This window comes from Kogia breviceps, chromosome 9, assembly GCF_026419965.1.
Source record: "Kogia breviceps isolate mKogBre1 chromosome 9, mKogBre1 haplotype 1, whole genome shotgun sequence".
NCBI lineage: Eukaryota > Metazoa > Chordata > Mammalia > Artiodactyla > Physeteridae > Kogia > Kogia breviceps.
This window is the reverse complement of record NC_081318.1, coordinates 97,337,642-97,365,345: the sequence shown is the minus strand read 5'-3', so window position 1 is coordinate 97,365,345 and position 27,704 is coordinate 97,337,642. Positions and strand designations below refer to the sequence as shown.

The 27,704-nt window shown below is 40.3% G+C and overlaps 1 protein-coding gene across 1 annotated transcript in view; it reads right to left on the bottom strand.

Moving 5' to 3' along the window:
- The window catches only part of PRKAR2B (protein kinase cAMP-dependent type II regulatory subunit beta), a 113,340-nt gene that overhangs the window by 23,774 nt on the left and 61,862 nt on the right, over positions 1 to 27,704 (bottom strand). The window contains exons 3-5 of the mRNA XM_059074551.2: positions 17,870 to 17,922; positions 10,590 to 10,673; positions 519 to 625 (exon numbers count right to left, since the gene is read on the bottom strand). Of these exons, the coding sequence (XP_058930534.1) occupies positions 519 to 625; positions 10,590 to 10,673; positions 17,870 to 17,922 (244 nt within the window). The remainder of the gene's footprint in view (positions 1 to 518; positions 626 to 10,589; positions 10,674 to 17,869; positions 17,923 to 27,704) is intronic.

Here is a 27,704-nt window from a genome sequence, read left to right as displayed (position 1 = left end):
CTGATTAGATGATGCTAAAGCAGTACGAAGAGAGACTAACTTTTCACCTTAGGCCCCCCTGAAATATCTGAATCTTTCAAACCATTAGCATGTTTTACTTCATTAAGTAATAACAGCCAAGAAACGTTTTAGAAAACCTAATAACAGATTGAGTTATACGGATTCAATATCCCAGATGGTGTATTATGCTGCTATTCTCACAGTAACAGCCATCTCTAACTCTGTAACAGGCCTCACTACCTCTCAGTTAGAAGTTAACAAACGAGGAGGCTCCCAGTAAATGACAGATTTCTAGGTTAACCAAAAGCTACCAGTCCTCTACACACTATGCCTCTTTCCATGATGCAGCACGGTTTCACTGCATGGGTTCACTGTAGGTGTGTAGGGCCAGTTACACAGGAGTAAGGGTAAAGAGGCAACAGCAATTATCGTACGTTAATCTGTCCGTCGTTACAATGACCACTGAGATGTCCACAAAAGGTTCATACCTTTCAGCAGTGAAGTTACACAAAACTTACCTGTCAATTACATAAAAGTTGTCGCCATCATCACCTTGATCAATTACATGTTCCCCTTCTTTGACCAATTTTTCAAACATGGCATCTAATACTTGAGACATCTGCTCCTATTTTTCAAAAAAGAAAAGACAACCTTGGCTTATCTAGAACATGTTTAGCTTTATATTTAAAGAACCATAATTAGCTTATAGCTCTGTGAACAAGCTCAAAGAAATGGAAATATCATCACTGCCATTGAGTCTTGTCAAGAAAAATACACAAAATAGTCCTCCTCACCACATACAAACCAGATGATTATATATTTACTCTCATATTCAGTACCTGAATAAAAGTAATTGTAATTAGTCTATTTCAGAATATTCGCAACTATCACCACTTTAATATGAAAAATTAACCACCAAGCCATCATATACCTTGTGAAATAAAACCTTAGCAACCAAAATGATCAAGTTAATAAAGAACTATTGCACATGTCTTTTAAAGATACCTAAACTTTTAAAAAAACTTCCCTATTTTAGTCACCACTAGAATTTATATAGAGATTACCTAAATATTTAGTGAATTTAAATCCTGACTCCAATCCTTCTTGGTTTAGCACCAAAAACAAAATAGAACCAAACAAACAAAAGCAAAACCAAGAAAGATTGTAGCCAACATTCCATCACTATCTTTTGTCACTAAGGTTCTCTTCAAGAAGCAACCATATACCTCCCTAGGACAGATTTATTAAAACTGAAGCCAGAAACGTCAAAACTATCAGTCACCAGCTATTTAAAAATTTTTGTTCTGCTAAAGTGTGCTTGTCGAGGCTTAAGGACAAACCTCAGCTAGTGAGAATCAACTAGGAGGCAAAAGAAATCTTTCCTCAGAACAAGTACAGGAACAATTCGAAAACCTTTGAATAGTTAAAAACAAATGGATATGGAGAAACAGTATGGTGCACAGTAACAGAAAACTCAGAAGTCATAAGAAGGCTTCAAGTCACTCCCAGGCCAAAATCAATTACTATTATAAACAAATTAAGGAGCTGAAGACAGGTTAGAGGGGGAAAAAGATGCAAGCGGAAAACACAGGTTGAAGAAACAAAATATTCTGGATCAGAGCATGAACAGACCACGTGTGATTCTCTTCTTTTTGAGACGCCATTAACATTTCATAGAGACTATCAAGGTACGACTTCACAACCACGAGAATGGGAAGGGGGAACTGGAGGAGAGATTTCTAGAGCAAAGGGAGGTTAAATGGGGGCAGAGAGAGCATGCAGCCCCGAGAAGGGCAGGTGGGCCTGCAGTGTGGAGGGGCTGACCACCTATCAGAGCTCCAGAGGCTCTAGACTGGGAAACACCCAGTCCGGTCAGAACGGGACTGAGACACAGCTGAAACAGGTAGACCGACTCAAAATCCTCCACGATCAGTTGATACCTTCCTTCCACAGGCCTCAACCCTGAACAAAGAATACCTGGCAACCAAATATTAACCCCAATTCTTCCCAGACAAAAGATCAGAGTCAGGTTCTTGGGAGAAACTAAATAAATAAGAGAGAACTAAAACAGCTACTGTGAAGACTGGTGCCCTGGAACAAGGACCTTCACTTGCTGGGATGAGGGGTTCCCCCGTGTTAACAGCTGGCCCCCTGTCACTCAAACAGCAGGACCTGGTGGACAGCCCTGCCATACTTATTCAGGGCTCCCCACCCTCTGGTAGCCTACAAGACTAAGATAAACAGCAGTATAACACCAGATGAGCTGGAAAATTCAAGAACACTGATGAGCTTTCAGAAAGTTCTACTTTGTATACCCAGAGATGTTCAAGACGATGTTATATCCATGAGATGAAAAACAGGATATCTAGAAAAAGAGCCAATCAGAGAAAAATGGGCAAGTTGAAAACTGAAAACATGATTACCAAAATTTTTTCTTCCTTTTAAATACTTTATTTTTGAGAGCAGTTTTAGGTTCACAGCAAAATGGAGCAAAAAGCGTAAAGAGTTCTCATAAACCCCCTGCCTCCCCCCCAGCCTCTCCCCTACTGTCAACATCCCCACCAGAAGGTACATTTATTACAAGTGATGAACCTGCACTGCCATCATTATCACACCAAGTCCGCAGCTGACATCTGGGTTCACCCTTGGTGCGGTGCTGTACACCTGGTGCGTTTTGACAAATGTGTAACATGTACCCCCTATTACAGAATTTTCTTGTAAAAGAACTACGAAGGTAAATTAAAATAAAAACTTCAAAGAAAGTCGACAGATGAAAAGACAGAAGTTCCAGACAAAGTGATATTAGAGATAACAAAGGGGAGAAAATAATCAAAGAAATATGGGATGAATTTTCCAGAACCACAGGACGTAAGTTTTCAGACTGAAAGGGCTCACTCAAGGGCCGGGAATAATCAAGGACCAGAACCTACACACCCACACGCCAGTGTGGTTTTAGCACATCAAAGGGAGGGTGGGAGGGAGGGAGACGCAAGAGGGAAGAGATATGGGAACATGTGTATATGTATAACTGATTCACTTTGTTATAAAGCAGAAACTAACACACCATTGTCAAGCAATTATACTCCAATAAAGATGTTAAAACAAAAAAAAAAGATACAGACCTGACCTGCAAAGCTTCCAGAAAAGGGGGAAGGAGCTCTTAAAAACACAAAAAGATGTTCAACTTCTTTCAAAATAAAGAGGAATGCAAATCAAAATTGAAAGGAGATACCCTTTTTCACCTGCCAGATTCAGAAAGATAAAAATGTTAGACTAACACACTGGTGGAGATGGTGTGGGAAGGAGGGTTCCTCCCGCAGAGGGCTGATGGGAACGGGTCTCAGAGGGCGCACTGTCAACAGTCGGTATCATTTCAAATGCGCTACTCGTCACCTCACCATTCCTCGTCTAGGAAGTTATTCTATAACACATTTGTGAAATGACATGTGCACGGGCATTTTTCACTGCAAAATGTGCATTGTAATAGCAAAGAATTGAAAACTCAAGTTTATCTACAGGGCTCTGGATAAATAAGTTTGATACATCCATGCATTGGAAAGCTACGCAGCTATATAAAAAAAAAAAGTATGGATTTTAAGACCCCTATCTTTTACTGGAGTTGCTGACAAGCATGCGAACACTCAAAGAAGGGCAACCAGGAAATCTGAAACGCTGCCTGCTGTAGGAGGAACTTCAGCGAGCACATGCTATCTGCTGCCACAATGATGATGTCGGTGATTCCAGAGGCCAGGACTGGGACTGCTGGGTGGAAGTTTCTGGAGATTCTGGAACAACGTAAAGGCCTGCCTAAGAAGGACAGCTGTCTAGCAGTGACAGGGCAAAGAGATGAGCTCCCTGGGCCTGTCAAGACAGGCGCCTATCTTCCACATGCTGCCAAAAGGGCTCAGTGGTTTTCAAACTGTTTTCTGGAAGCCAGGGATTTTGAGGAGGTGCTTCAGTGACTGATTCTGTAAACGGCTGACTGTTTTAAACCATTTTTAAAAATTGAAGTATAGTTGATTTAGAATGTTGTGTTAGTTTCAGGTGTACAGCAAATTGATACCGTTATACATATACATTTCAGATTTTTTTCCCTTATAGGTAATTACAAGATATTGAATATAATTCCCTGTGCTCTACAGTAGGTCCTTGTTGATTATCTATTTTATATATAGTAGTGTGTATATGTTAATCCCAAACTCATCCTTAAAGTGTGTTCTAACCATTAAATATTAAAACTAAAGTAAATCAACATGTTCGGATGGATTATATATACATTTTTTATGAAGTAAAAATTCATGTCACATAAAATCAACCATTTTAAGTGGACTAGTGGCCACAAAATTGTGCAACCACCACCTGTACCTACTTTCAAAACATTTCCGCAAAAGGAAACCGTGCACCCGTTAAGCAGTCATTCCCCATTCTCCCCTCCCACTAGGCCCTGGCAGCCACCAATATGTTTTCTGTCTCTATGGATTCACATATTCTGGATATTTCATACAACGGAATCAGACAATATGTGATCTTTTGTGTCTGGCTTACTTCATTCATTATAATGTTTTCAAGGTTCATCTATGTTATAGCATATATCATACTTCATTCTTTTTTTATGGATGAATAATATTCCACTATATATATATATATATATATATATATATATATACGAACACACACCACACTTTACTTACCCGTTCACCTGTTGATGGACATTGGGTTCTTTCCACCTTTTGGCTATTGTGAATAGTGCGACTATGAACATTCATATACAAGTATTTATTGGCACACGTGTTTCAATTCTTTTGGATCTACACCTGGGAGTGAAATTGCTGAGTCATATGGTAATTCTCTGTTTAACTTTTTGAGAAACGGCCAAGCTATTTTCCACAGTGCCTGGACCATTTTACTTTACCACCAGTGAAGCACCAGGTTCCGATTTCTCCACATCCTTGCCAACACCTGTTATTTTCCTTTTTAAAAAAACGATACCCATCCTAGTGGGGGTGAAGTGGTATTTCACTGTGGCTCTGACTTGTATTTCCCTAGTGACTAACCATGCTGAGAATCTTTTCATGTGCTTATTGGTTATCTGTATATCTTCTCTAGAGAAATGTCTATTATTCAAGAACTCTGCACATTTTCAAGTTGGGTTGTTTGTCCTTTTGTGGTTGAGTTGTAAGTGTTCTTTCTACATTCTGAATACGAGGCCCTTCAATAAAGCTCTTTGAAGAGTTTTATAGTTTTACAGCTTACATTTAGGTCTTTGATCCATTTTGAGTTAATTCTTGTACTTGGTGTGAAGTAGGAGTCCAACCTTGTTCTTTTGTGTGTGGATACCCAGTTGTCCCAGCACCATTTATCGAAAAGACTATTCTTTCCCCAGTGAATGATCCTGGCATTTTTGTTGAAATCAAATGGCCATAGATGTATAGGTTTGTTTCTCGACTCTCAACGCTATTCCATTGTTCTGTATGTCTATCCCTATGCCAGTAACACACTGTTTTGATGACTGCAGCTTTGAGGTAAAAGTTTTGACATTAGCAAGTGTGAGTCCTTCAACTTTGTTCTTCTTTTTCAATATTATTTGGGGTGCCTCTTGTATATACAATGTTAATACATTAGACAACAGCAAAACGCAATGTGTTTTCATGGTTTAGCTTTATAATACATAAAAGCTACCAATTAAAACTTTTATAAAAATAAATACTGATAAAAATAATTTTAAGAAAGAATATGAAGACTCTATAAATACAGATAAACTGTTAGAAAAAAGAACTGGGCAAGAACTCTAAGTGTAGAGTTTGCTGCCACCAAAATTTTAAAAAGAATATACTTGTATATACATAGAGTAACCTTAGAAATATATGCATGATAGCACTAAAAGAACTTGGCTCCTGAGAAACTGGATTGCTGGGAGACAGGGATGTAAGGGAGATCTCCTTTCACTGACTACTCTTTTGTTCCTTTTGAATTTTTGTAAATTCTATATGCATACTAATTTTTTTTTTTTTTTTTTTGTGGTACACGGGCCTCTCACCATTGTGGCCACTTCCGCTGCGGAGCACAGGCTCCGGATGCACAGGCCCAGGGGCCCAGCCGCTCCGCGGCACGTGGGATCCTCCCGGACCGGGGCACGAACCCACGTCCCCTGCATCGGCAGGCGGACTCTCAACCACTGTGCCAAAAACCAAACTCTCCATTTAAACAGAGAATATAACATTACATCTTTATGTGGGTAAGAAAAACTTTGAGAAGAAAGATGGTGGTGATGGGTTTGCAGGACGTGGCTTTCCTCCCATCCCTGGGTCCCCGTGTGAGCTCTAGCAGCTATGTGTGAAACAGCAGCCAGGGCTGGAGATGAAGCCGATGGGGGGCAGTAAGACAGTGCCTTCTCGATGTGGTGCCATCAATCCAGGCGACATTCAGTCACCTATCAAAATTATGAAGTTTGATTAAATGGTTTACTAATATTTTATTTTGCTTATTAGTTATATTTCAACTCGTGTAGAGCAGATGGAGGGGCACTATCAGCCTTATTGATTAGCTAGCTCTAGCCCTGAATGTCAAGTGGAGAAAAAGATGAAATATAGCACTAGAGTAAATTTGTTTTTGTTATCTTGGAATTAGCTGCATTTTAAAATGTTATCAAGCTTAAGAATTTGTACATGGATAAATGAAAAAGTAATCCCTGATAAAATACAGAACATCTATTTCTTTTAGAACTTCTCTGTGTGACAGGTGTCTGTTCTAAGTCAATCAAAATGTAATTTCCCCATAATTATGCACAGAGTGAAAAGAACGTAGGAAATATTTAATATGCAGAGGCTTATCTCGGTGAGTGACAGCTACTGTAGGAAATCCACTTCTTATTCGCCTACAGAATGTAAATTAGAGACTGAGCTCGGTAAAAGGGCTTTGACTCCCTTAAAAAATAACAATTTACTCTCCATTAATGAAAGAGCCTATCATATAGCATAAGAAGATTATTTCAGTTTGCCTAAAATTAGAAATATTTCAGAAGAAAAATGGCCTACTGAGTCGAGCATTAAAATATTCATGAAAAGAATATCTTCAAAGAGGTTAATAATTATAAATGCTATGCTCAATGTATGAATATACAGAACTCCAAGGAAAACTGTTCTGAGGTCTAGGAGGTGCTAGATTTTCAAGCTAAACAATGCCCTTAGGAAAGTCCAGTGAGATAGTGGATGCAAAGCCAAGACTGTTCTTGCTGGTTAGTAATTATGGCTTCCCCTTCCTCCTTCCAAGTTTTTCCATTTCAGGAAACGGTACCACCTCCGCTGCCAGACACTGGGGGTCATCCGAGACTATTTCTGTCAGATCTCGATTCATTCAGTCAGCAGGTACCAACTCCTGCTCGTCCTGAGTATTTTATGAAACCATCCCTTCCCCCCCCACCCTCCTTAGTGGGGAGCATTTCTTCTCCCTGGACCGCAGCATGGCTCTTTCCTGGATCCATTTCCTGGCACGGACGGCGGTGCGGTCTCCTCACTGAGCTCCTTTCCTTTGTTCCTGACCTAGCCGTCTCTCGCCTTTAAGTCCACCCCCTACCCTGCCACCACAGTGACCTGAGACACACCTGACTGTTACTTTCTCTGCTTAAAATGCTACTGCCTATAGTGTGTGTCCACTGCTACGGTAAGCACGCATGCCACGCTGCTCCTCCCTGACACGGCACGCACGTCTGAGCCCCACCACTGGATATCTTCCACTTTAGGCTCCAGCGTTAACGCGCTCTGTGCCTTTTCGTTCAACTGGCGATTTCCGACTCATTTTCTGAGGCTCATCTCAGGTGGCCTCTCCAGCTTCCGGGATCCTCACGTGGGGCTGAGAGACCCTCATGCTCTCATAGCGCCCTGACCGTATTACAGCATTTATCATGTTTTACCAAATTGCTTTGTATGTGTATTTGAATCCCTCACTAAATGATAAGTTCCAAGAGCACAAGAGCCATGTCTAAGTATTTTTGCGGCATCCTATGCCTTCATACAGGCCCTGGAACACAGTGGTTGGTCAAGGAATTGACCTGAAAGGAGCTGCTATATGATAGGCAGATTATATAAGTGGAATATGTAATTCAATTTAAATGCATTTGGGTTATGACAAAAAATGTATACGATAAAAAACTAGAAAGCTGCTTAAAATATGAACTTAACTTAAAATCTTCAATCTGCTATGTTTGGGGATAAATTTCTTATTCCAGGTGGTTATTTGCTGAGAAGAATTAATTGTTACTTACTTATATTCTGTATCATTCTCAGAAGGATTTAAGATAGTAGGGAAATAAATCAAGATGGTATGAGCTCAAATTCATAAAAAGATATTTTGGAAACAACTATGTAAATATATTTACTTCCTCCCTATAAAACATTCAATAATGATAACTTATGAACTTGGCAATTTCATCAACGGGCTTTTTCTTTTTTGTCCCTATGAACTGTGACCTTTAAAATATATATACTGAAGACCTTCATCAGAGCAGCAAAATTTTTAAAAAGGCTTAAAAAATGCCTATGTTTATAAAAATAACCATTTTAATTAAAGATGATCCCTGCCAGAATATACCAGGAAAAGTGTTTTTTTTAAATTATTTTAAATTCAACCAAAATTTTCACAATGCTTTAAAAGAGTTAAAGTTGAAATGGCAACAAAAATCAATTTAATTTAGAGGATGGAATAGAATAGACAGCATGCCAGGAAATTATAACCGGCAGTGATTTCACTCACGCCTGTTCATCACTTAGTGTTTGACTCCGCAATATCACCGTTTGGTCACTGCTGAAGCATTAAAATACTGGTTGAATTGAATAGGGAAGCATGCAAACAAAACAGCATATGATAGTACCAAAATACTGACCTCGAACATTTTCACATTGGGCTCTGGTCCTTCCTACTCAAAGTATGGTTGTGGGCTGACAGCGCTGCCATCACCTGGGACCTTGTGAGAAATGCAGACTCTCAGGCTCCACTACCGATCTACTCAACCAGAATCTGCATTTTTAACAAGATCCTCTGATGATACATAGGCATATCAAGGCTTGAGAAGCACTGTTTTTGGTGACCCTGAAATTCTCCCATGCAAAACTCTGGCCTGAAAATAGAGAACCTTCTTGGCTGAAGCCTACCCCTAAGGACAAAACTAAGGATTAATTTCACAGCTGTCTTCTGTGTGTATCTGAAGCAAAAGAATTAAATACTTAGTTTAGTTCCAATAGCAAAATTATCATCTTAGACACACACATAAAGTTGTATCTTTCCACTAATAATTATTTGGTCTCATTCTGGTGGGAGATCATTAGACATCATAGTTTCATGTCCTTTATTTCACAGAATCATTATCATTCTAGATAAATGAAGTCTGAGATTACTTGGAAGCCCATCAAAATTCCACAAGTTCCTTTTAGTCACTTATTCTACTATTTAATACTACCAGGAAGATTTTTCATTCATAAACGAAATTCCTAAATTTTCTATCTTAATCCCATTTCTTATTCTTCCATTATGAGAGAGAACCACCAGCAACCCTTTCTTTAGAGCTCCTAGTTTTGCAGACTTGGTGATAACTCTAGAGGACGTGGATCAAAGTGGACAAAACTTGTATTATGTGGCCCTAAAATAAAATCTCCAAAGTCACACAATATAATCTGTGATCCTGGAGGACATAACAGTAGCATAAATGGTATTAGAAACAAAAGAGCTTTTAAAAATAATTTCAGGGTATAATATGACCCAGCATAGAAGACACTGTGTAAAGCAGTACTTTCCTCTTTATAAAAATGGCCTTTTTAAAAAGACCTCATCTTAAAAGAGTGGGTCTTGATTAATGCGTTCTTCTCTAGGGCATCAATCCGAAAACTATTAAGATGTTGAGTTTGACCGAAAAAAGAATCGAGGTAGGTTACCAAAGTTGACTCAGGTTTCACGAGGGGAACATGGCAGCAGGGGCTCTTTCCCAAATGACCATATAGCAGTGAATAAGCATAATCCGTGATGAAGAAAGCAGAGCATTTAGGTCAGGGTGAAGGGCAAAGTCTGAACAGTACGGTCACTCTAGAAATACACCCCAAAGCAAAGACTAGAGATTTCAAAATCTTTACAAAGAAAAAAAAATCCCTCTACCTTTAAAGCCAAGTAAAACGTTACTTTAAAAATATGTATAATATGAAAGTCATACATTAAAATTATGACTATTACTGACTGGTGAAGGAGGCATTCCCCCATGGGCCCTGCACATCCCTACATGTTCCTGTTGAGTGGGTGAAGAATGCAAAGTCTTAACCTCTCTTCACCCAGACCACTTCTCAGGGCTGTGTTTGCAGCAAGTAACCTGGTGGGATGAGACGCCTTCCGCTGACAAACAGGCGCTCACTCCTTGCTATGACAGCAGTGACCTCCCCAGCTCCTAGAACACAACCCACTGCGTGTACAGACATCTGCAGTGGGGCCTTTACATCGTCCTGGGTGATGTTAGCTTGTAAACAGGGTGAAATCCAAGATCCTGCACGGTTCTCCACACTGACACTGAAAAAAAAAAAAAACCCGTTGCTACTATTGAGATTTTATCTTACCGGATCCAGGTTCTTAAAGAGCAGGATGTCTTTGCAAGCTTCTTGCAATCGATTTCTTTGATCGTCAGTTTTTGGGTGTATAATCTAAAAGGACACCAAATTAACAATTAGTCTACTCATCTTGCTCATAAGGGATAAAATTTCCTAGCAGGATATTAGAAGGAAGAACGGCTAGTGCTGAGGTTCACTTTAGGTGACTAGACATTAACTACCAGCCTGCTAAATAGGGGAAAGCAATACGGCCTGTCTCAGGGAGGTGGTGTACAGTCATGAACACAGTACTTGAAAGTTTTTCAAAGGGGTGTTTTCCCCAGGTTAGCAAGTTCATTCTGTGAGGGTCTGCACTGGCTAATCACTAAAGACACCAAGGCTCCAGCCAGCGGGAACACACAAAAGGACAACATGTCGTAACAGCTATGTTGAAAATCTACAGACTGCCCTTTATGCTGCTTAATACTCTTTAATACTGTTTCGTACTCTTTACCACTGATTTTAATACTCCTTCAGGATGTAGCTCTTTCCTTCAAAACCTGATAAAGTCTCTAGAAGTGAGTAAATTCTTACCTGTATAGTGCATTAGACATTAAACACATTTTTATGCACAATGTATATATAATAACTACACCCACGGAGATTGATTTTCCACAGGGAGCAAAGCAATCACGCACTAGTCACACCAAGGAGACTATGGATCCGAGGGAGAATGAATCCAATGAATCTCATCTGAGAACGAGTTCAAAGAAAACCGGTGTACTATTTGCTCAGAAACTTTCATTCCCGAGGGTAAAGGCCAACAGAACGCCCTGTAAGCGCGGCCGGCCGACTCTCCCGAGGGCCTTCCGACAGCAGAAGGCTCACGGGCCTGGCCCCAAAGGCCCGTGTTCTTCTGTGAGCGCGGGTACCGTGTAACTGTAAAATGAGGCTGCGAGGCAAGACATGGTCCTAAAAGCAGAAGACATCGAGTTGGTCTCCTGGAGACGCATACACCACCTTTCCCTATTCTAACATTCACACACAGAGTGACTGGAAGAGACGGTGATGAGCACAAGCCCCACCATCACAGCCACCGGGATCAGGCAGCGGTGAGCTCTGTGCCCATGAATACGTCAAAACTCACAACGGGAGATTAAAACCGGCATCTCAAACCCACCTCAGATGGCTAGAAGTCAGAGGCCCGGGAAAAATTGAGGAAATGTACAGTGTATGTGTACCATTTATGTGTGTACTGCTTATATACTATACGCACACAGAAATGCAGTATACACAGCATACTGCCACATACTATCAGCCAGTGAGAGAGGACGTTGCTGCAGTTTTTCGTCTAAGGGCAAGAGATATGCAAACTTTTGTTTCCTGTCGAATCAATATTCACCTCAACCTAGATTCCACGATGGCACGTGGACCCAGAAAAAGCAGATCCTCCTGCCTAAGAACTCATTGCTATACAAAAAACTTCAAAAATTTGGATATGAACTAAATCATGCCAACCAAAATTCACACGTGCCTACTTAAAATAAGGAAGGCTAACACAATACAACAAAACGTTATCTCTCACTTCACAAAAGCCATCTGGAACTTCGAACTGAAGCAATCATAAACATTTGCCTGCTGAGAAGCTCTATCCTCAGAGAGAAAAGGTTGGGAATAATGTGTCGCGGATGTTGAAATGACTTCCTAGGCCCAAGATGGAGCCACCTCTGCCCGGGGTGCCACATCAGCAAACCAAAGCTTAGAGAACTCCCGTGTCCCTGTAAATGCCCCGCCTTGCCAGAAACACAGTATATCCAGTCAGCCAATCCCCAAAAGCCAAGCCAAATCTGGGCTCTACGCTTACTGCCTTGTTCCTTATTTATTTTCTGTTTTTCTCATCCTTGTTCCTTACTCTTTATCCTATAAAAGCTTCCTACCCTCCACCCCATTTTGCAGCTCTCTGGACCCTTGGGAATGGAGACTTCCCACTTCGTGCAGTGTTAAATAATGTTTGTATCACTTAAACTGTCTTTTTAAATCATTTTTAACACCAGCTTATACCTGCTTTACCCTGTCATCAATGTAAGTCTTCCTCTCCTGACCCATTCACTTTGTATTAACACCTCACACAAAATCCCACCTTTTGCTTTGTGACCACTTAGAGGCGTGGGATAGGGAAGGAGGGAGAGAGAGGCAAGAGGGAGGGGATATGGGGATATATGTATACGTATAGCTGATTCACTTTGTTATACAGCAGAAACTAACACACCATTGTAAAGCAATTATACTCCAATAAAGATGTAAAATATATATACATATATATAATGGAAAAGAATCTGTAAAAGTTATATATATAACTGAATCATTTTGCTGTACACCTGAAATGTTGTAAATCAACTATACGTCAATAAAAAATTTTTTAAAACCCACCTTCTTCCTCTTCTTTCTCTCTCCAGCTACTGCTCTTCTTATGAATTCATATGTCCAAATCTTGTTCCTCCATCTTGCCACCCCTACTCCTGTCTACTGCTCTCCTCTTTGTTTCCCTTTTCCCTTTCTTCCCTCTCCCCTGCCATCACTCCTCAGTGCCCAGAGGCCGTTATCTATCATAGCCTCCACCCCCCGCCATGAAAGTCCTGCGCTGTGTCCTGGAAAGCAAACAGTCAGAAATCGGGTGAATCTTTGAAGCTCTGGCTTCCCCTGCCTTGCTCAGAAGACACTCTCCTACTTCCACAGACTCATTTCCTTCTGTTGGGTTTGGTGTGATCCGATATACGAGATCTGCATCTGGATAACTAAGGCCTCGGCAATGTGCCCGAACGTGATTTTTATTATACTAGAGGCCACTTTGTTTTTTATTAAAATTTATTTCTGATTTCAGGATAAAAACCTTACTGGTTAAACAAATATTGATGTAGCGCTTACTATGTGCCGAGCACTGTTTTAAGGGCTTTAAAATTTTAAAAAGGGCTTTATTACTAGCTTTATCCTGGTAAGAGACCCCATGAAGCAGGTGAATGCTAAGTGAAATGAGTCAGACAGAGAAAGACAATACTGTGTTACCTCTCAAGAGAAAAAAAGTAAGAAAATTAACTGGCCCAGGTAACTTCTTCCATGACACACAGTTCAGAAACTGTAGAGCTAGGATTCACCCCAGCTGTAGGCTGGCCATCACAGAGTTCACACTAGAAACCAGGGTCAGCAGACCATGGCCTGAAGGCCAAATTTCTTTTTGCATGACCCCTATGCTAAGAATGATTTTACATTTTTTAATGACTGGGGGAAACAATCAAAAGAATGTTTCCTGACACATGAAAATTATATGAAATTCAAATTCAAATGACCAGAAATAAAGTTTTCATGGGTCACAGCCACAGCTGTTCATTTATGTGTTGTCTATGTCTGTTTTCCTGCTATAACAGCAGACCTGAATAGTTGTGATAGAAACAGCACGGCCCCCAGAGCCTAAAGTATTTACTCTCTGAAAATAGTAAAATTCCCCCCAAGAAAAGCTTTACAGGAAAAGTCTGTCAACTCCTGCCATAACCTCTGTTGTCTTTCAATTTAAAAAAAATTAGAAAAACAGTAAGTAACACTGACTTACATGTTTTCTTTAAAGGAAACACCGTGCATCTAATTTGTTAAGCAAGGGAAGTCTGTACAAGATATTTTCATACCTGTCCAATCTATTCTCCACACAGAGCTGAAAGTAATCTTTAAAAACTTTAAATCAGAACACCGCATTCTCCAGATTAAAACCTCAATGGAGTCCATCACATTCACAGAGAATTAATCCCCCCTCCTTCTCCACCCTCACCTCAGCCACTCAGCCTCACCCACACCTGCCTTTATTCAGAGCCTCCGACTCCTCCCACTCTGATGGGCTTGGTTGGGTCAACCCAAAATGCACTCCTGGGCTTTTGGCAAGACACTCTCCACGTACATCCTCTGGTCTCACTTCAAGGAGCCCTTCTCCAACTATTCCATTTCATTAGGGACGCTGTCGATCTGGAGCGTTTGGTTTGGTTTTAATTCCTACACCCTGTTACACTGTCCTTTCAGCACGTCATATTTTGTGACTGTTGATCTACTAGCTTGTGGTCGGCTTCTGCTCTTAGACTCTAAGCCCCAAGATGGCAAGAACTCCATCGTGCTCACCACTGTATACCCAGCACCCGGCCAGATATGCAGAAGGCACTCCCAAAACACTTCATGGAATAACAGAAGAAAGAAATGCTCAAATTTACCATCTCTTCTCTGCCGGTTTCTACACGCTAGATGTATATAACTCTTACATTTTCATTTGTTAAAGGTATTCCAACCAAAATCTAATTTGTTGTTTTCCAAAATCAGTCTTAAGTGTTTGAATTTTCTTTGAATACGTATCAGAGAATAAATATCTATTTATACTACTCTGAGATTTTGGGATTTGATAATATAAATAGGGTCTCTGAAATAAGTCAAAATGTCCAAATGAAATGTTAGTTTATCAAAATACACTTCATGTTTTCCTTACAGACATTTTCCAGTATCGGTTTAGAGCCAATTAAATTTTGAAATCTGCAATAATCATTTCCAAGGGTTGTGGTACAAGTGCCTTATAATATCTAAGACAAAAAATATTAAAATATTTAATATTTATTAAAATGTGTAATATTTTATTTTAAAATATTTTAATATGTTAAAAAAACTACAGTTTTTAGTAGAGAAGAGTCAACCTAATGGAGAACCCAAGACACTTCATTATAATGATTAATATATCATTAATAAAATAATTTTAAAAATTAAAGTAACATTGAAGGGTGTTACAGGGACAATTCGGGGTGAATGCCCGACCCACAAAGATGCCTCCTTCTCTAGGAACTGCCCTTATTTATTTATTTTTTAAACATTTTTTAAAAATTTAAGCATTAAAAAAAAATTTAAGTATGGTTAATTTACAATGTTATGTTAGTTTTGGGTATACCGCAAAGCAATTCAGTTATATATACATATATATACATATATATATTCCTTTTCAGATTCTTTTCCATTATAGGTTATTACAGGATATTGAATATAGTTCCTGTGCTATACAGTAGGTTCCTGTTGGTTATCTATTTTATATATAGATAGAAGTGTGTATATGTTAATCCCAAACTCGTAATTTATCTCCACCCCACCCCCTGTTCTTCCCGTTTGGTAACCCAAAGTTTGTTTCTATGTCTGTGAGTCTATTTCTGTTTTGTAAATAAGTTCATTTACATCATTTTTTTAGATTCCACATATAAGTGATATCATATGATACTTGTCTCTCTCTGTCTGACTTGCTTCACTTAATAGAATAATCTCTAGGTCCATCCATGTTGCTGCACATGCCATTATTTCATTCTTTTTTATGGCTGAGTAATATTCCCTTGTATATATGTACCACATCTTCTTTATCCATTCCTTTGTCAGTGGACATTTAGGTGGCTTCCATGCCTTGGCTGTCGTAAATAGTGCTGCTATGAACATAAGGGTGCATGTGTCTTTTTGAATTAAGAGTTTTCTCTGGGTATATGCCCAAGAGTGGGCCTGCAGGATGCCCTCATCTATAACTGGGGTCCCCCAGCCAAGTCAGGTCTGTGAGAAACTCTCCACGAGGAAGCTGAGATTTTGAACTGAGAGAGACACAATAAGAGTGACGGGAAGCTGAGTCCCTTTCAATGTCGATACCCTCAGGTGCTGCACGAATGCTGTGCAAGGACCCCAGAGGGGGCTGGCTCCTGTCTGCTAGCCACAGCCTAGGGTTTTCTTTAACACTTCCAGGAATTCAACAAGATTTCCAAGCATATGTCCAATAATTCCCCAATATTTTCTTTTGTATTTTATCTCAATGTGATTGTTTCTTTCCCACAGCCAAATGAATTTTAACTGGTATAGTTTCCCCAGCAAGACTGTTAGAAAGTAGCTGGAGTGATCCAGCCAAACCACTTTTCCAATCACGTGGACCAAATGGTAGCTAACAGTTTTCGAGTCTATGAGATACTGTATATTGTTTTCAAACTGTATTTTTAAATGTTCTTTTCAATTTAGATTTTTACTAAGCTAAACCAGCTCATCAAACATCTCAATTACCAAGTTTTATCATATACATTTATACACAAAGAACGTTGTCTTCAAAGTCACCCACTAGTGTTTCTGCGAGATACATAAATAAAGTGTAGGAGAGGGGAGGGTTTTTCAGACTACATGGAGGGGTAACAGCACGTTACACATTAGAGACGATACCTTGATCCTAAGGCAACATAATTTTCAGACTGGAATTTATGGACCTGATCAAAATACGTAAGTTATGGTGCTGAGAAATGAACACTGCAAGTCTGGTGCTGCAAATCCCCGTGGGGACAGGAGTGAAATGGGATTTTCTCCAAAATCTTCTGTGTCATTTAAAGCTCCTGGTCTTTCTACCACTGGATTTTATTTATATTTCAGGGAGCTTAAAGATGTAATGACTTCGGTATCCAGTATCTGCTTTTCTATATTAAAATTCAATCTTACTTTAGTATTTTTCAGAGCTACAGAAACAGATTTTTGTTTTTATTTAAGGCCAAATAGAAGAAAAGAAACTTTTGCAAAGTATGTACTCAAAAAAAAAAAAAAAAAAAAGTACATGATTACTTTCCATTTCCAGGCTCAGTAATCTCCTATTGAGTTTACTTTCTACTAAATAAATAATAGGAGAATGGAGCTAAAGGACACAGCTTAAAAACTGTTTCAAACCAAACTGGACAAAGTCTTGCAAAAACATTAAGACCACCATGAAATCAGCTTCTGAGCAAACTAGCAGACACATAGACTTTAAAACACAATAACTGCTGTCCTGACATTTCAGATGTAATTTTACTGTGATTTTTTTGTTGTTGTTTCCGAGTAAGCTTCTGTTGTGATAAAACAGTAGCAGCAGAGGGCTTTTCCCAGCGTTTTTCTTTCCTAGAAATACTTACTTGCCTAAGAAAAATAACATTATCACTTTGGGAAAGATAGCTAAAAACATTTTTCATCACAGACTATATTTCTGCAAGAGAAATAAAACCACAACTTCAGTGAGTTTTTATGTTCATCTTTCCTCTTATCCAAAGAGAGAGACGCTTTGGATCGAAGTAATTATGCAGAACATGAAGAAGAAGTAAACTATCAGAGATAAGACTAGGAAAAGAAACAGTCAAAATAATTCCATTATGCCTCCTGTTAACCTATATGCCTGTTAACATCTTTTCTATTGCTATTTTCTTTATCCAATACAGGAGTATAATTTTAAATTAACGCATATTCAGTGAATTACATACCCTGGACTCCGCATCATCCTCTTCTTCATCAGGATTATAAGCTTCTGCACACACTATAAAAATAAAAATGGACATTTTAAAGATTCCTTTACCAAGAAACATGCTACAATAAATATATCTTTAAAAAGTAGTGAACAAAAAGAGTGCTGAGCTGTAAAAAACTATTAATTCACCTCATCCAGGGTAAGCAGTCTATCCCCCAAAGCCAGTTTGCTATTGCAATTTATAAGGAATTTACTAAAATATAAAGCTGCACTTTAAGACACTGATAACTGCTTCCCTTCTCTTATTCAGAGAAACATAGCTAACCTCTTTCACCTTCATTTCCAAGCTACAGAAATGCATTAAGATCAAAAAATTACCTGAAAGAACACACACACACACACACACACAGACATAGTCTAAGTATGCTTTGAAATGATCAATTTAATCAAGCAGTTATGAGTAACTTCCATAAATTATCCATAACTAAATCTTCCAGGAACAAATACTATTAATATTTTGCATATTCCTTTCCAGTCTTTGTTCTGAGCTGAGTTCATACCGCATCCACAATTTTAAAACCTGCTTTTTCATTTAACCCTTAAGAATTCTGTATGCCATTAGAAACATTTTATAAATATTGTTTTAAGGATTGCTAATTATTTACCATAAGCTATAATTTACCACACCCCTAATGCTAGATGCAAAGCTGGCTTCTGTTAAAACAACCTTGCAGGGCTTCCCTGGTGGCGCAGTGGTTGAGAGTCCGCCTGCCGATGCAGGGGACACGGGTTCGTGCCCCGGTCCGGGAGGATCCCACGCACCGCGGAGCAGCTGGGCCCGTGAGCCATGGCCGCTGAGCCTGCGCGCCCGGAGCCTGTGCTCCGCAACGGGAGAGGCCACAACAGTGAGAGGCCCGCGTACCACAAAAAACCCCCCCCCCAAAAAACCTTGCAATAAACATCTTCATGCATAAATATTTGTCTACATTTCAGATTATGCTGTGGAATTATTCCCAAATGTTATTTTGGGGGCTAAAAGGTATGACAACTTTTAAGGCATATTTATCACCATGTTTCTTCCCAATGGGATTATACCCATCCAGTGTCCTATAAGAAATGTGTAAGGAGACTCCTCTAAATGGTACCGCAGACTTAGATATTAATGCTCAAAATCTCTGCCAATTTAAATGAAAAAAAGATTTAAATTTTTAAGTATTACTGAATTTGAACAATGTTTAAATGATTGTAAGCTGACTGTATTTCCTCTTTTGTCCCTATGTCTGAGGCATTTATTTTTGTATTTGGTTTTCTTTTTGACTTATACCAGTTTCTCAGTACCACTTTGTCATATTTCTTATAATCATTTTATCCAGCTTACTTTTTTTTTTTTTTTTTTTTTTTTACCAATTATGCATGTTGTTTGTTTTTAATGTAATGACATCAGGGAAGGAAATTCCCCAAAATGATTTAAACCCAATGTTAAACATCACAAAAGTAGCCACTGCTTTTGAGTTTGGTATTTGTAAATCTTCTTTATTTGCAAATCTACAGATCTGTAAATTCTCTTGTTTCGGTTTGTAAAGGTAAACCTTTTTACATTTACCCTTTAATCCATGTGGATTTGATTCTGGCATGGATGTAGACATTTGAAGAGCAGAGGACAGGCGAAAGGCTGACAAATGTCTTTCCAGGGGCCTCAGGATGGTCTCAGGAGTATTGTCATCTTTAGTTCAAGGACTGTCATTATTATTACAAAACCTGCCGGTAGCTTTCTCTTCTCCAGGCATTGCCGTATACACCTAGGCCAGTGAGTGCTTCTTAACCAGGGCCTATTCTGCACCCCAGCATGACATTTAGGCAATGTCTGGAGATATTTTGGTCGTCACAGTTGTGGGGGGTTAAGAGGAAGCTGCTGGGGGAGGCCAGGGATGCTGCTAGACACCCCGCCCTGCACAGTACAGCTCCCTCTCCCCCACTCCCCAGGAAAGAATGACCTGGTCCAAAAATGTCAACAGTGTTAAAGCTGAGAAACCCTGACCTGGTGTATATTTTCCCCTTCAATCTCGCAACAACCCTAAGATAGGTGTCATATCACCGCCCGGCAGATGAAAGAACAGGGCACAGTTACGTATCTTAGCCAACATCACACAACATCGCACATCATCTTGTGCCACCACAGGACTTGACCCTAGGGCTGTCTGGCTGACTCTAAAGGCCTTGTTCTTTTCTTTTTTTTTTTTTAATGTATTAGAAAGCAGCTTTACTGAGATATAATTCACATGCCATACAACTCACCCATGAAAAGCACGCATTCAATGCTTTTTGGTATACTACATTATTAACTTTTAAAAACTGTGGTAGAATGTACATAACACAAAATTTGCCATTTTTAAGTATACAATTCAGTGGCATTAAGTACATGCACAATGTTGTACAGCCACCACCACTATTTATATCCAAAACTTTTTCATCACCCTAAGCAAAAACTCTGAAACCATAAAGCAACAACTCCCCATTCCCCCTGTCCCCGCCCCTGGTAACCTCTAATCTTCTTTCAGACTCTATGAGTTTGCCTGTTCTAGGTAGCTCACGTAAGTGAAGTCACATAATATTTGTCCTTTGTGGCTGGCTTATTTCATCTAGCATGATGGCTTCCAGGTTCATCCATGTCGTAGCAGGTGTTAGAACCCCATTCCTTTTTATGCAAAGGCCTTGTCCTTAACCACTGTTCTGTGCTTGATGGCTTTGGTGAATTCACCAGCTCAATGCCTGGACATCAGTGTTCCGCCTCAGAAACCTAACAGAAGGGGGCCTTCTTCCCGGGACAGGCTCCCCTTAAAGAACCTCCCTGATGCATATCACCAGAATGGCAGCTTAGTAACTAACTTCCTGAATCAGTATGGAGTCAGCGTGACCAGCCAGCTCTCTCCCTGCAGGAAGACCAAAGGAGAAGCCAAATCACAATTAAAAGGTTCCTTGGTGAGAAGGAGATGGGAGGAAGAGAGAGTTTGTCAAATAAATTGACTAGTTAACGCATCAGTCTGGGACAGCCCAAGGCATCCATACACGATACACATGGTCCTGCTCATGTGGCCCAGACTCTTGAACTGTGTCGCTGCAACTTTCCTAAAAGCAGGAGAGCATCCACCTCTAAAGCTTGGCTCCGTAACTTTGTTTCCATGTTTGACCAACCTCACTGGCAGGACTGATACATAATTTGCAGGGCTCGGTGCAAAATGAAAATATACACCCATTTTCAAAAGTTAAGATTTTTAAGAGGGCAAGAGCAGAACACTAAAGCAAATGAGAGGCCCTGGGAGGGTGGGGCCCGTGAAGCGAGCCACTGTCACAGGATCTATATGTTCAGTGAGCTGACAGCATCGGTAACATACTATGCTCCTTAAGGTAACCTCTTACATACAGGCTTGACCCATTAGTGTTGATCTTAAGTTTTAATTCACAGAATGAAATCTTAATCCTCTACTTTCTAAGTTTCAAGCCCCTAAATGCTGACTAAAAATCATCACTAGTAAGAATCTATTTTCTTTCTAAATAACTTATCAATTGCCCCAGTATTCTTTATTACTGAACACCCTTCTGATTCGTGATACCTACCTTGTCACATGTTTGCTTGTTTATTTCTGGGCTATCCACTTCACTGAACCATTTACTGTGCCAATATTACAAGGTTTAGTTCTTGGCACTGATGTGCAATTGTTTCACTATATTAAAATTCACCCACTGCCACCTCCTACACCCAAATCAAAACACAGCACCTGCAGTTTTGTGCACAGCCATGGTGGCTCACACCTCCTTATCTTCACTGACACAGTCTTCTCCTCCTCCTCTCCAAGCCATCCCTTCTCTCCAGCCCCAACTAAAAAGTCAGATTAAGAGTCACATGTTGACCTCTCGCCTACACAGGGCTAACTCAGGATACCTCACTGCTGTGCTCCCTTTGCACTGTCCCTAGAGTGTGGGCACAGCTCTTTACCATCACCCACCACACTTCACTCTACCAAAGACATTACCACCTGCTGCCCCTTCAGGCTGGAATTGCAGCCCTTCAGGGACTGACTGTGTGCTTTGTTCATTTCTATATTTCCCTAGCACTGACCTGGCACAGTGCCTGGCTTAATGCATTTTTTTGAATGAATGACTGACTAATGAACAAACAAGCTTGACAGTCCTTGAAGGCAAACACAATGTCTCTTTTAAATATCTCCCAATAGTCTACCTGTATTATACACTCTCAAACAAACACACGCAGAATGAATGAATGAATGAATAAAAAGTTGTTCTTTTTTGTTAAAATATCCTACACCATTTGTCCAAAGTAATGGGGACAGAGAGGTTGAGTGAAGATGAGGACCTTTTGTCTTGTTCACCAAGGGGCCAAGCACACAGATTAGGAATTCAGTAAATATCTATACAAGGAATGAATGGATGAAAGACTATGTCTGGATGGACCCTCAAACCAAAGCCTCCAGATAACCTGAGCTGCCTGAAATTTTTTTCTGAATTGTACCCCCTCCCTCCTGGGCAATCCGAAATTGAGCTGAAGCTATATATTCTATTCTTTGTTTGGCAATTACACAGTAATGAAGAGCAGAGTCTTTTTCTTTACATGAACCCTACGTTGAGTTTTTCCTGTCATGTTATGCATATATGTATTTCGATAATACATTAGTCATCTAGAATGCTCCAAGAATTTAAGTAGTTTCCCACATTGCAGACAGTGTAATGTGCACTGGTGTAGACAGACAACTGTCAGGGTTTGCAGGACAGAACAGGGAAATGAGAACTATATTGGGTCTGCATCTTCTGGGGCTTGGCCCTCAATTTCTTCATGCACTGCGTGCGCGCGCACACACACGCACACACACACACACATACAGTGTGACAGACAAGGGACAAGGGTTTCTTTTTCCTCCTGGTGCCAAATGTCGTTTTTTCCAACACCATTTCTCCAACTCTCTGACACCAACCGAATGTCCGACAATTCAGTTCAATTCTGACACTATCTACCCGCAGTTAGCATCAGATCCCACAAGTTGAGGGGCTCAGTCCCACAAGAGTGCCCCCACTTCAGACACCAATCACAATTCCCAAGCTACCCATACTTCTGACCAACCAGCTGTAAACTGGGGGTTCCCACGACGCCCTCCTCAGGTTTGACAATTCACTAGAATGACTCATAGAATTCAGGAAATGCTTTCCTTACTCTTACCAGTTTATTATAAAGGATACAACTCAGGTACAGCCCAATGGATGAGATGCACCGAGCAAGATACAGTGGGAGGGGGTCAATGCCCGTTCTGGGTGTGCCACTCTCCCAGCTCTTTGATGTGCTCCCCAATTTGCAAGTTTTCTGCACCCTGTCACTTAGAGGTTTCTATGGAGGTTTTATTACATGGGCACCAAGTGTTACATCGTTGGCCTTTGGTGATTAAACCCATCTCCCCTCTCTCTCCCCTTCTCCGAGGTTGGGCTGAAAGTTCCAAGCTTCCAATCAAAGTTTGGTCTTCCTGGGACCAGCCCCCATTCTGAAGTTATCCAGGAGCCCCTGAGCCAAGAATCACCCGTTAGCGCACCAGAGAAACTCAGGAGATTCCCGGGGTTTTGGAAGCTCTGTGCCACGCACCGGGACAAAGGCCAAGTAGCCCTCTCATTATACCGCACAAGGGATTACACCAACTCCCAGGGTTTTTCACCAAGTGCCCACTATACTTTGCCAGGAATGTACAAAAATCAGTACAGTCAAAACAACTGTGACCTGGACAAGTTTACATAACCCTGTGCGGTCTGACAAAGCTAACATAGAATAAAAGAGGCAGACCAAGCCCCATGAGTCACTGGGCCTCAGCGCCTGGCACGGAGCCTTGCACACAGGACACCCTCAATAAATATTTGCTGAAGGAATCAAAAGCAAATGTGGCCTGTACAGAAAGACTGCGTGGTTTAGAGGCCAAACACCCACGGAAAAACGGACTTCTACAAAATATCTGAAATTTACTTTCCCGACGTTCTCAATACACTAAGATTCCAGCATACTTATTTAAATGATAATCAGATTAAAATAAAGCTATTATAAAAGCACAGGTGTATTAGACAACAGAGTTCTGATTCAATATGGTTAAACTTAGCTTACTGAAGTGGAAATGTCCTCCTATAAAGGGAAAAAAGTGTACCTTTAACAAATACTAGTTTAAGGCAGGCATTTTCAAACAAGAAGATCAGCTGGAGGAAGGGGTGATAAAAACAACCACCCTTTTTTTTCAATATAAAACACAGATATACATACAATTCTTAACCAGATATACAGTATATCCGTCGTATTAAAATCTCATGGGGGGGGGGTGTGGCAGTTAGGGAGAAAAAGTCTAAAAAGACTTGGGGTAGATGCAATGATAAAGGTAAGATTGAGCACCACTGGTATACAGGTATTCTAGTTGTCAGTAAGTAAAGGGAAGAGGCACAATGAAAAGCCATAGACTTTCCCCCTCCCCGCTTCGCTCACATTTTTGCCCAGGTAACTTGGTACCTATCCATTGTGACATTATCAGTGATCACCTTAGAGTGTAATTCAAAAAGCAAAGGCATTTGGACCATATGTCGAAACACAGAAGTTCACATTTAGATCCCAAATCACATTCAAGCAAAAGGACCCACAGGAAATCTGATTTACTCATTCAAAAAAAAAATAGTTTTTGAAATGTGGGAGGTGATGCAAAAAGAACGATGCAAAGTACCTATATTATCACTCTGTATTATACTATGTAAGTTGTTACATCTATGTATTTTATATCACTTTATTTTTTTTAATTTTTATTGAAATACAGTTGATTTATAATATTGTTGGTTTCAGGTATACACAGCAAAGTGATTCAGTTATACATACGTGTATCTTTTTTTAGATTCTTTTCCATTATAGTTATTATAAGATATTGAGTATAGTTCCCTGTGCTATACAGTAGGTACTTGTTGATAAATATTATATAGGACTATGTACCATGTATAAAACATTTGTCCACTAGGCGATCACAGCCTAGAGAACAATAGAAATAGAATAACCACAATAACATTAGTGCCACGATGGAGGTGTGTACAAAGTATGTAGGAGCACAGAAGAGAAAGGGGTGACCTGCTGTTCAGAGAACAAGGCTTTGCAAAAAAACAGACTCCCTAAATAGTTAATGAAGAATGGGAAGAAGTTTCCTGAGAAAAGAAGAGATCGTTTTGTTCACTGCTGTTTTTCTAGCACTTGGAAGAGTGAATGGGACACAGTAAATGTTAACAAGAATGGCTGAAGAAATGAATAGTTATTTTTATATCTCTTCATTGCCCCTTAGACCTATGGAAACTGCATCTGTCAGGGTAGACTGGCTTATGCTACAGGAACAAGCATCCCCAAATCGTCATGACTTAAAACAACAGAAGTTTACATCTCGCCTACACTATATGTCCATCCCAGGACAGTGGGTACTCTGCCCCGCTTGTTCTTTACAGAGGGATGCAGGCTGACAGAGCTGCCACCATTTAGAATGTCACCAGTCCCCAAGACAGTGGCAAATTACTCACTGGCTCCTGATGGGGCTCAAGACACAGCACTGCAAAACATGGTACCCCAAAACATGGCACACTGCCATACTATCTTAGGCTGAAGGAGTTTGAGAAAATGTCAGAACCAGGAAGGTCACTCTGACCTTCACCCCCCTCCCCTGCCTTTCTTCCCTGAAAGTAGGAGATAAACCTCCCACGTAAATACCTTCTCCCTATACCAGGAGGAAGGGAGACATTCTTATCAGCGGGACAGAGAACACTGTATAAACAAACCTTGTTACTCCTTCACCATTTAATTACCCACAGCCCAAATCCCTTTGTCTTGTCAATTCGTCACAAATTTACTGTTTTTTTCTCTAAAAGGTGTAAAAGCCTCCTGCTCTGGTCACTTCTTTGGGCCTTCATTTTCTCTGGAAGGCTCCCGTGTATGTGTAAAACTTCAATAAAATGTATATGCTTTTCTTCTCTTAATCTTGTCAGTTTAATTCTTAAGCCCAGCCAGAGACCCCAAGAGGATACTGGAGAATTTTTCCTCCCCTCTGCTCCCAAAGCTTCAGAGTGGAAGTGATGCATGTCACCTCTGCCAAGAAGGAATGTACATCACATTTCATAGGACAAGTGACATGATCTTTCCTAATGTCACGGAGACATGGAAGTGTGATCTTACCATGTGCCCAGAGGAGAGAACACTGTTAGATGGCCCTAAACCCAAGGATTCCTCTCCCTCCTTCTCTATTAGGGGCTTAGAAGGGGAGGAAGAGAGAGAGTATTGAAATCAATCTCACAGTTTACTTACAAACAGTGAAAAATCTACAGAGTAAGGGTGGCGCAGTGGTTAAGAACCCACCTGCCAATGCAGGGGACACGGGTTCAAGCCCTGGTTTGGGAAGATCCCACATGCTGCAGAGCAACTAAGCCCGTGTGCCACAACTACTGAGCTTGTGCTCTACAGCCTGTAAACCACAACTACTGAGCCTGCGCTCTAGAGACTGCGAGCCACAACTACGGAAGCCCGCATGCCTAGAGCCCGTGCTCCGCAACAAGAGAGGCCACCGCAATGAGAAGCCCACGCACCACAACAAAGAGTAGCCCCCGCTCGCTGCAACTAGAGAAAGCTTGCGCTCAGCAACAAAGACCCAACTCAGCCATCAATCAATCAATCAATCTACAGAGTAAGCCTCATAAACTCTGAGCAGAAATCATTACCATTTCCTTAAAACTACCATTCAAATATTAATTTACTATTCAGTTATTCAATATATAACTTGTTACTATCTCCTGCATCAAAACGTTAAAAGTCATTATAGGGGCTTCCCTGGTGGCGCAGTGGTTAAGAACCCGCCTGCCAACGCAGGGGACACGGGTTCGATCCCCGGTCTGGGAAGATTCCACATGCCATGGAGCAACTAAGCCCACATGCCACATCTACTGAAGCCCACGCGCCTAGATAGAGCCTGTGCTCTGCAACAAGAGAAGCTACCGCAATGAGAAGCCTGAGTACCCCAACGAAGAGTAGCCCCCGCTCGCTGCAACCAGAGGAAGCCCGCGCGCGGCAATGAAGACCCAATGCAGCCAAAAATAAAATAAATAAAAATTTTAAAAAACTCATTATAATCTACTATGTTACTGCCTATATTTCAGCTATAGTACAAAAAGAGCAATATATACACGTCCTGAACCTATCTTGCAGAAATGTTAGCAGGCTTCATTAAATAGTACTTAAGTGAATATTTAATTCCCAAATCAGTTACGTTCATGTCAGAAAAATCTTTAAGATTTTAGCAAAGATACTTAACTGTATAATCCTGTCTTGGTGAAATGAAAGAAATACAGCTTCCACTTAATCTAGTTGGTCTTACCTCTCCCCAAGGTTATCAATGGGCCTTTAAGAATCAGCCCCTCAAAACCATCTTCTGGTTCTCTGTAAAATTTTTTTAAATTTTATATTGGAATATAGTTGATTTACAGTGTTGTGTTAGTTTCAGGTGTACAGCGAAGTGATTTAGTTATATTCATCAAGAACCATTCATACCTCACAAGTAAACCACCATGTTCAGGACACTACTTGATCAGTGTCACTAAGATACATAAATGAGCAGCAACAGAGAACTTCAAACAAATGAGAATTTGCCCATCACTTGCTATTTTCCTATTATTAAAGCTACAGAAACCAAAACATTCTTTAATCTGTTTGTTAAAAAACATGTAGGAAGCAACCTAAATGTCCATCAATAGACAAATGGATAAAGAAGATGTGGTGTATATATAAATATATATACAAACATTTA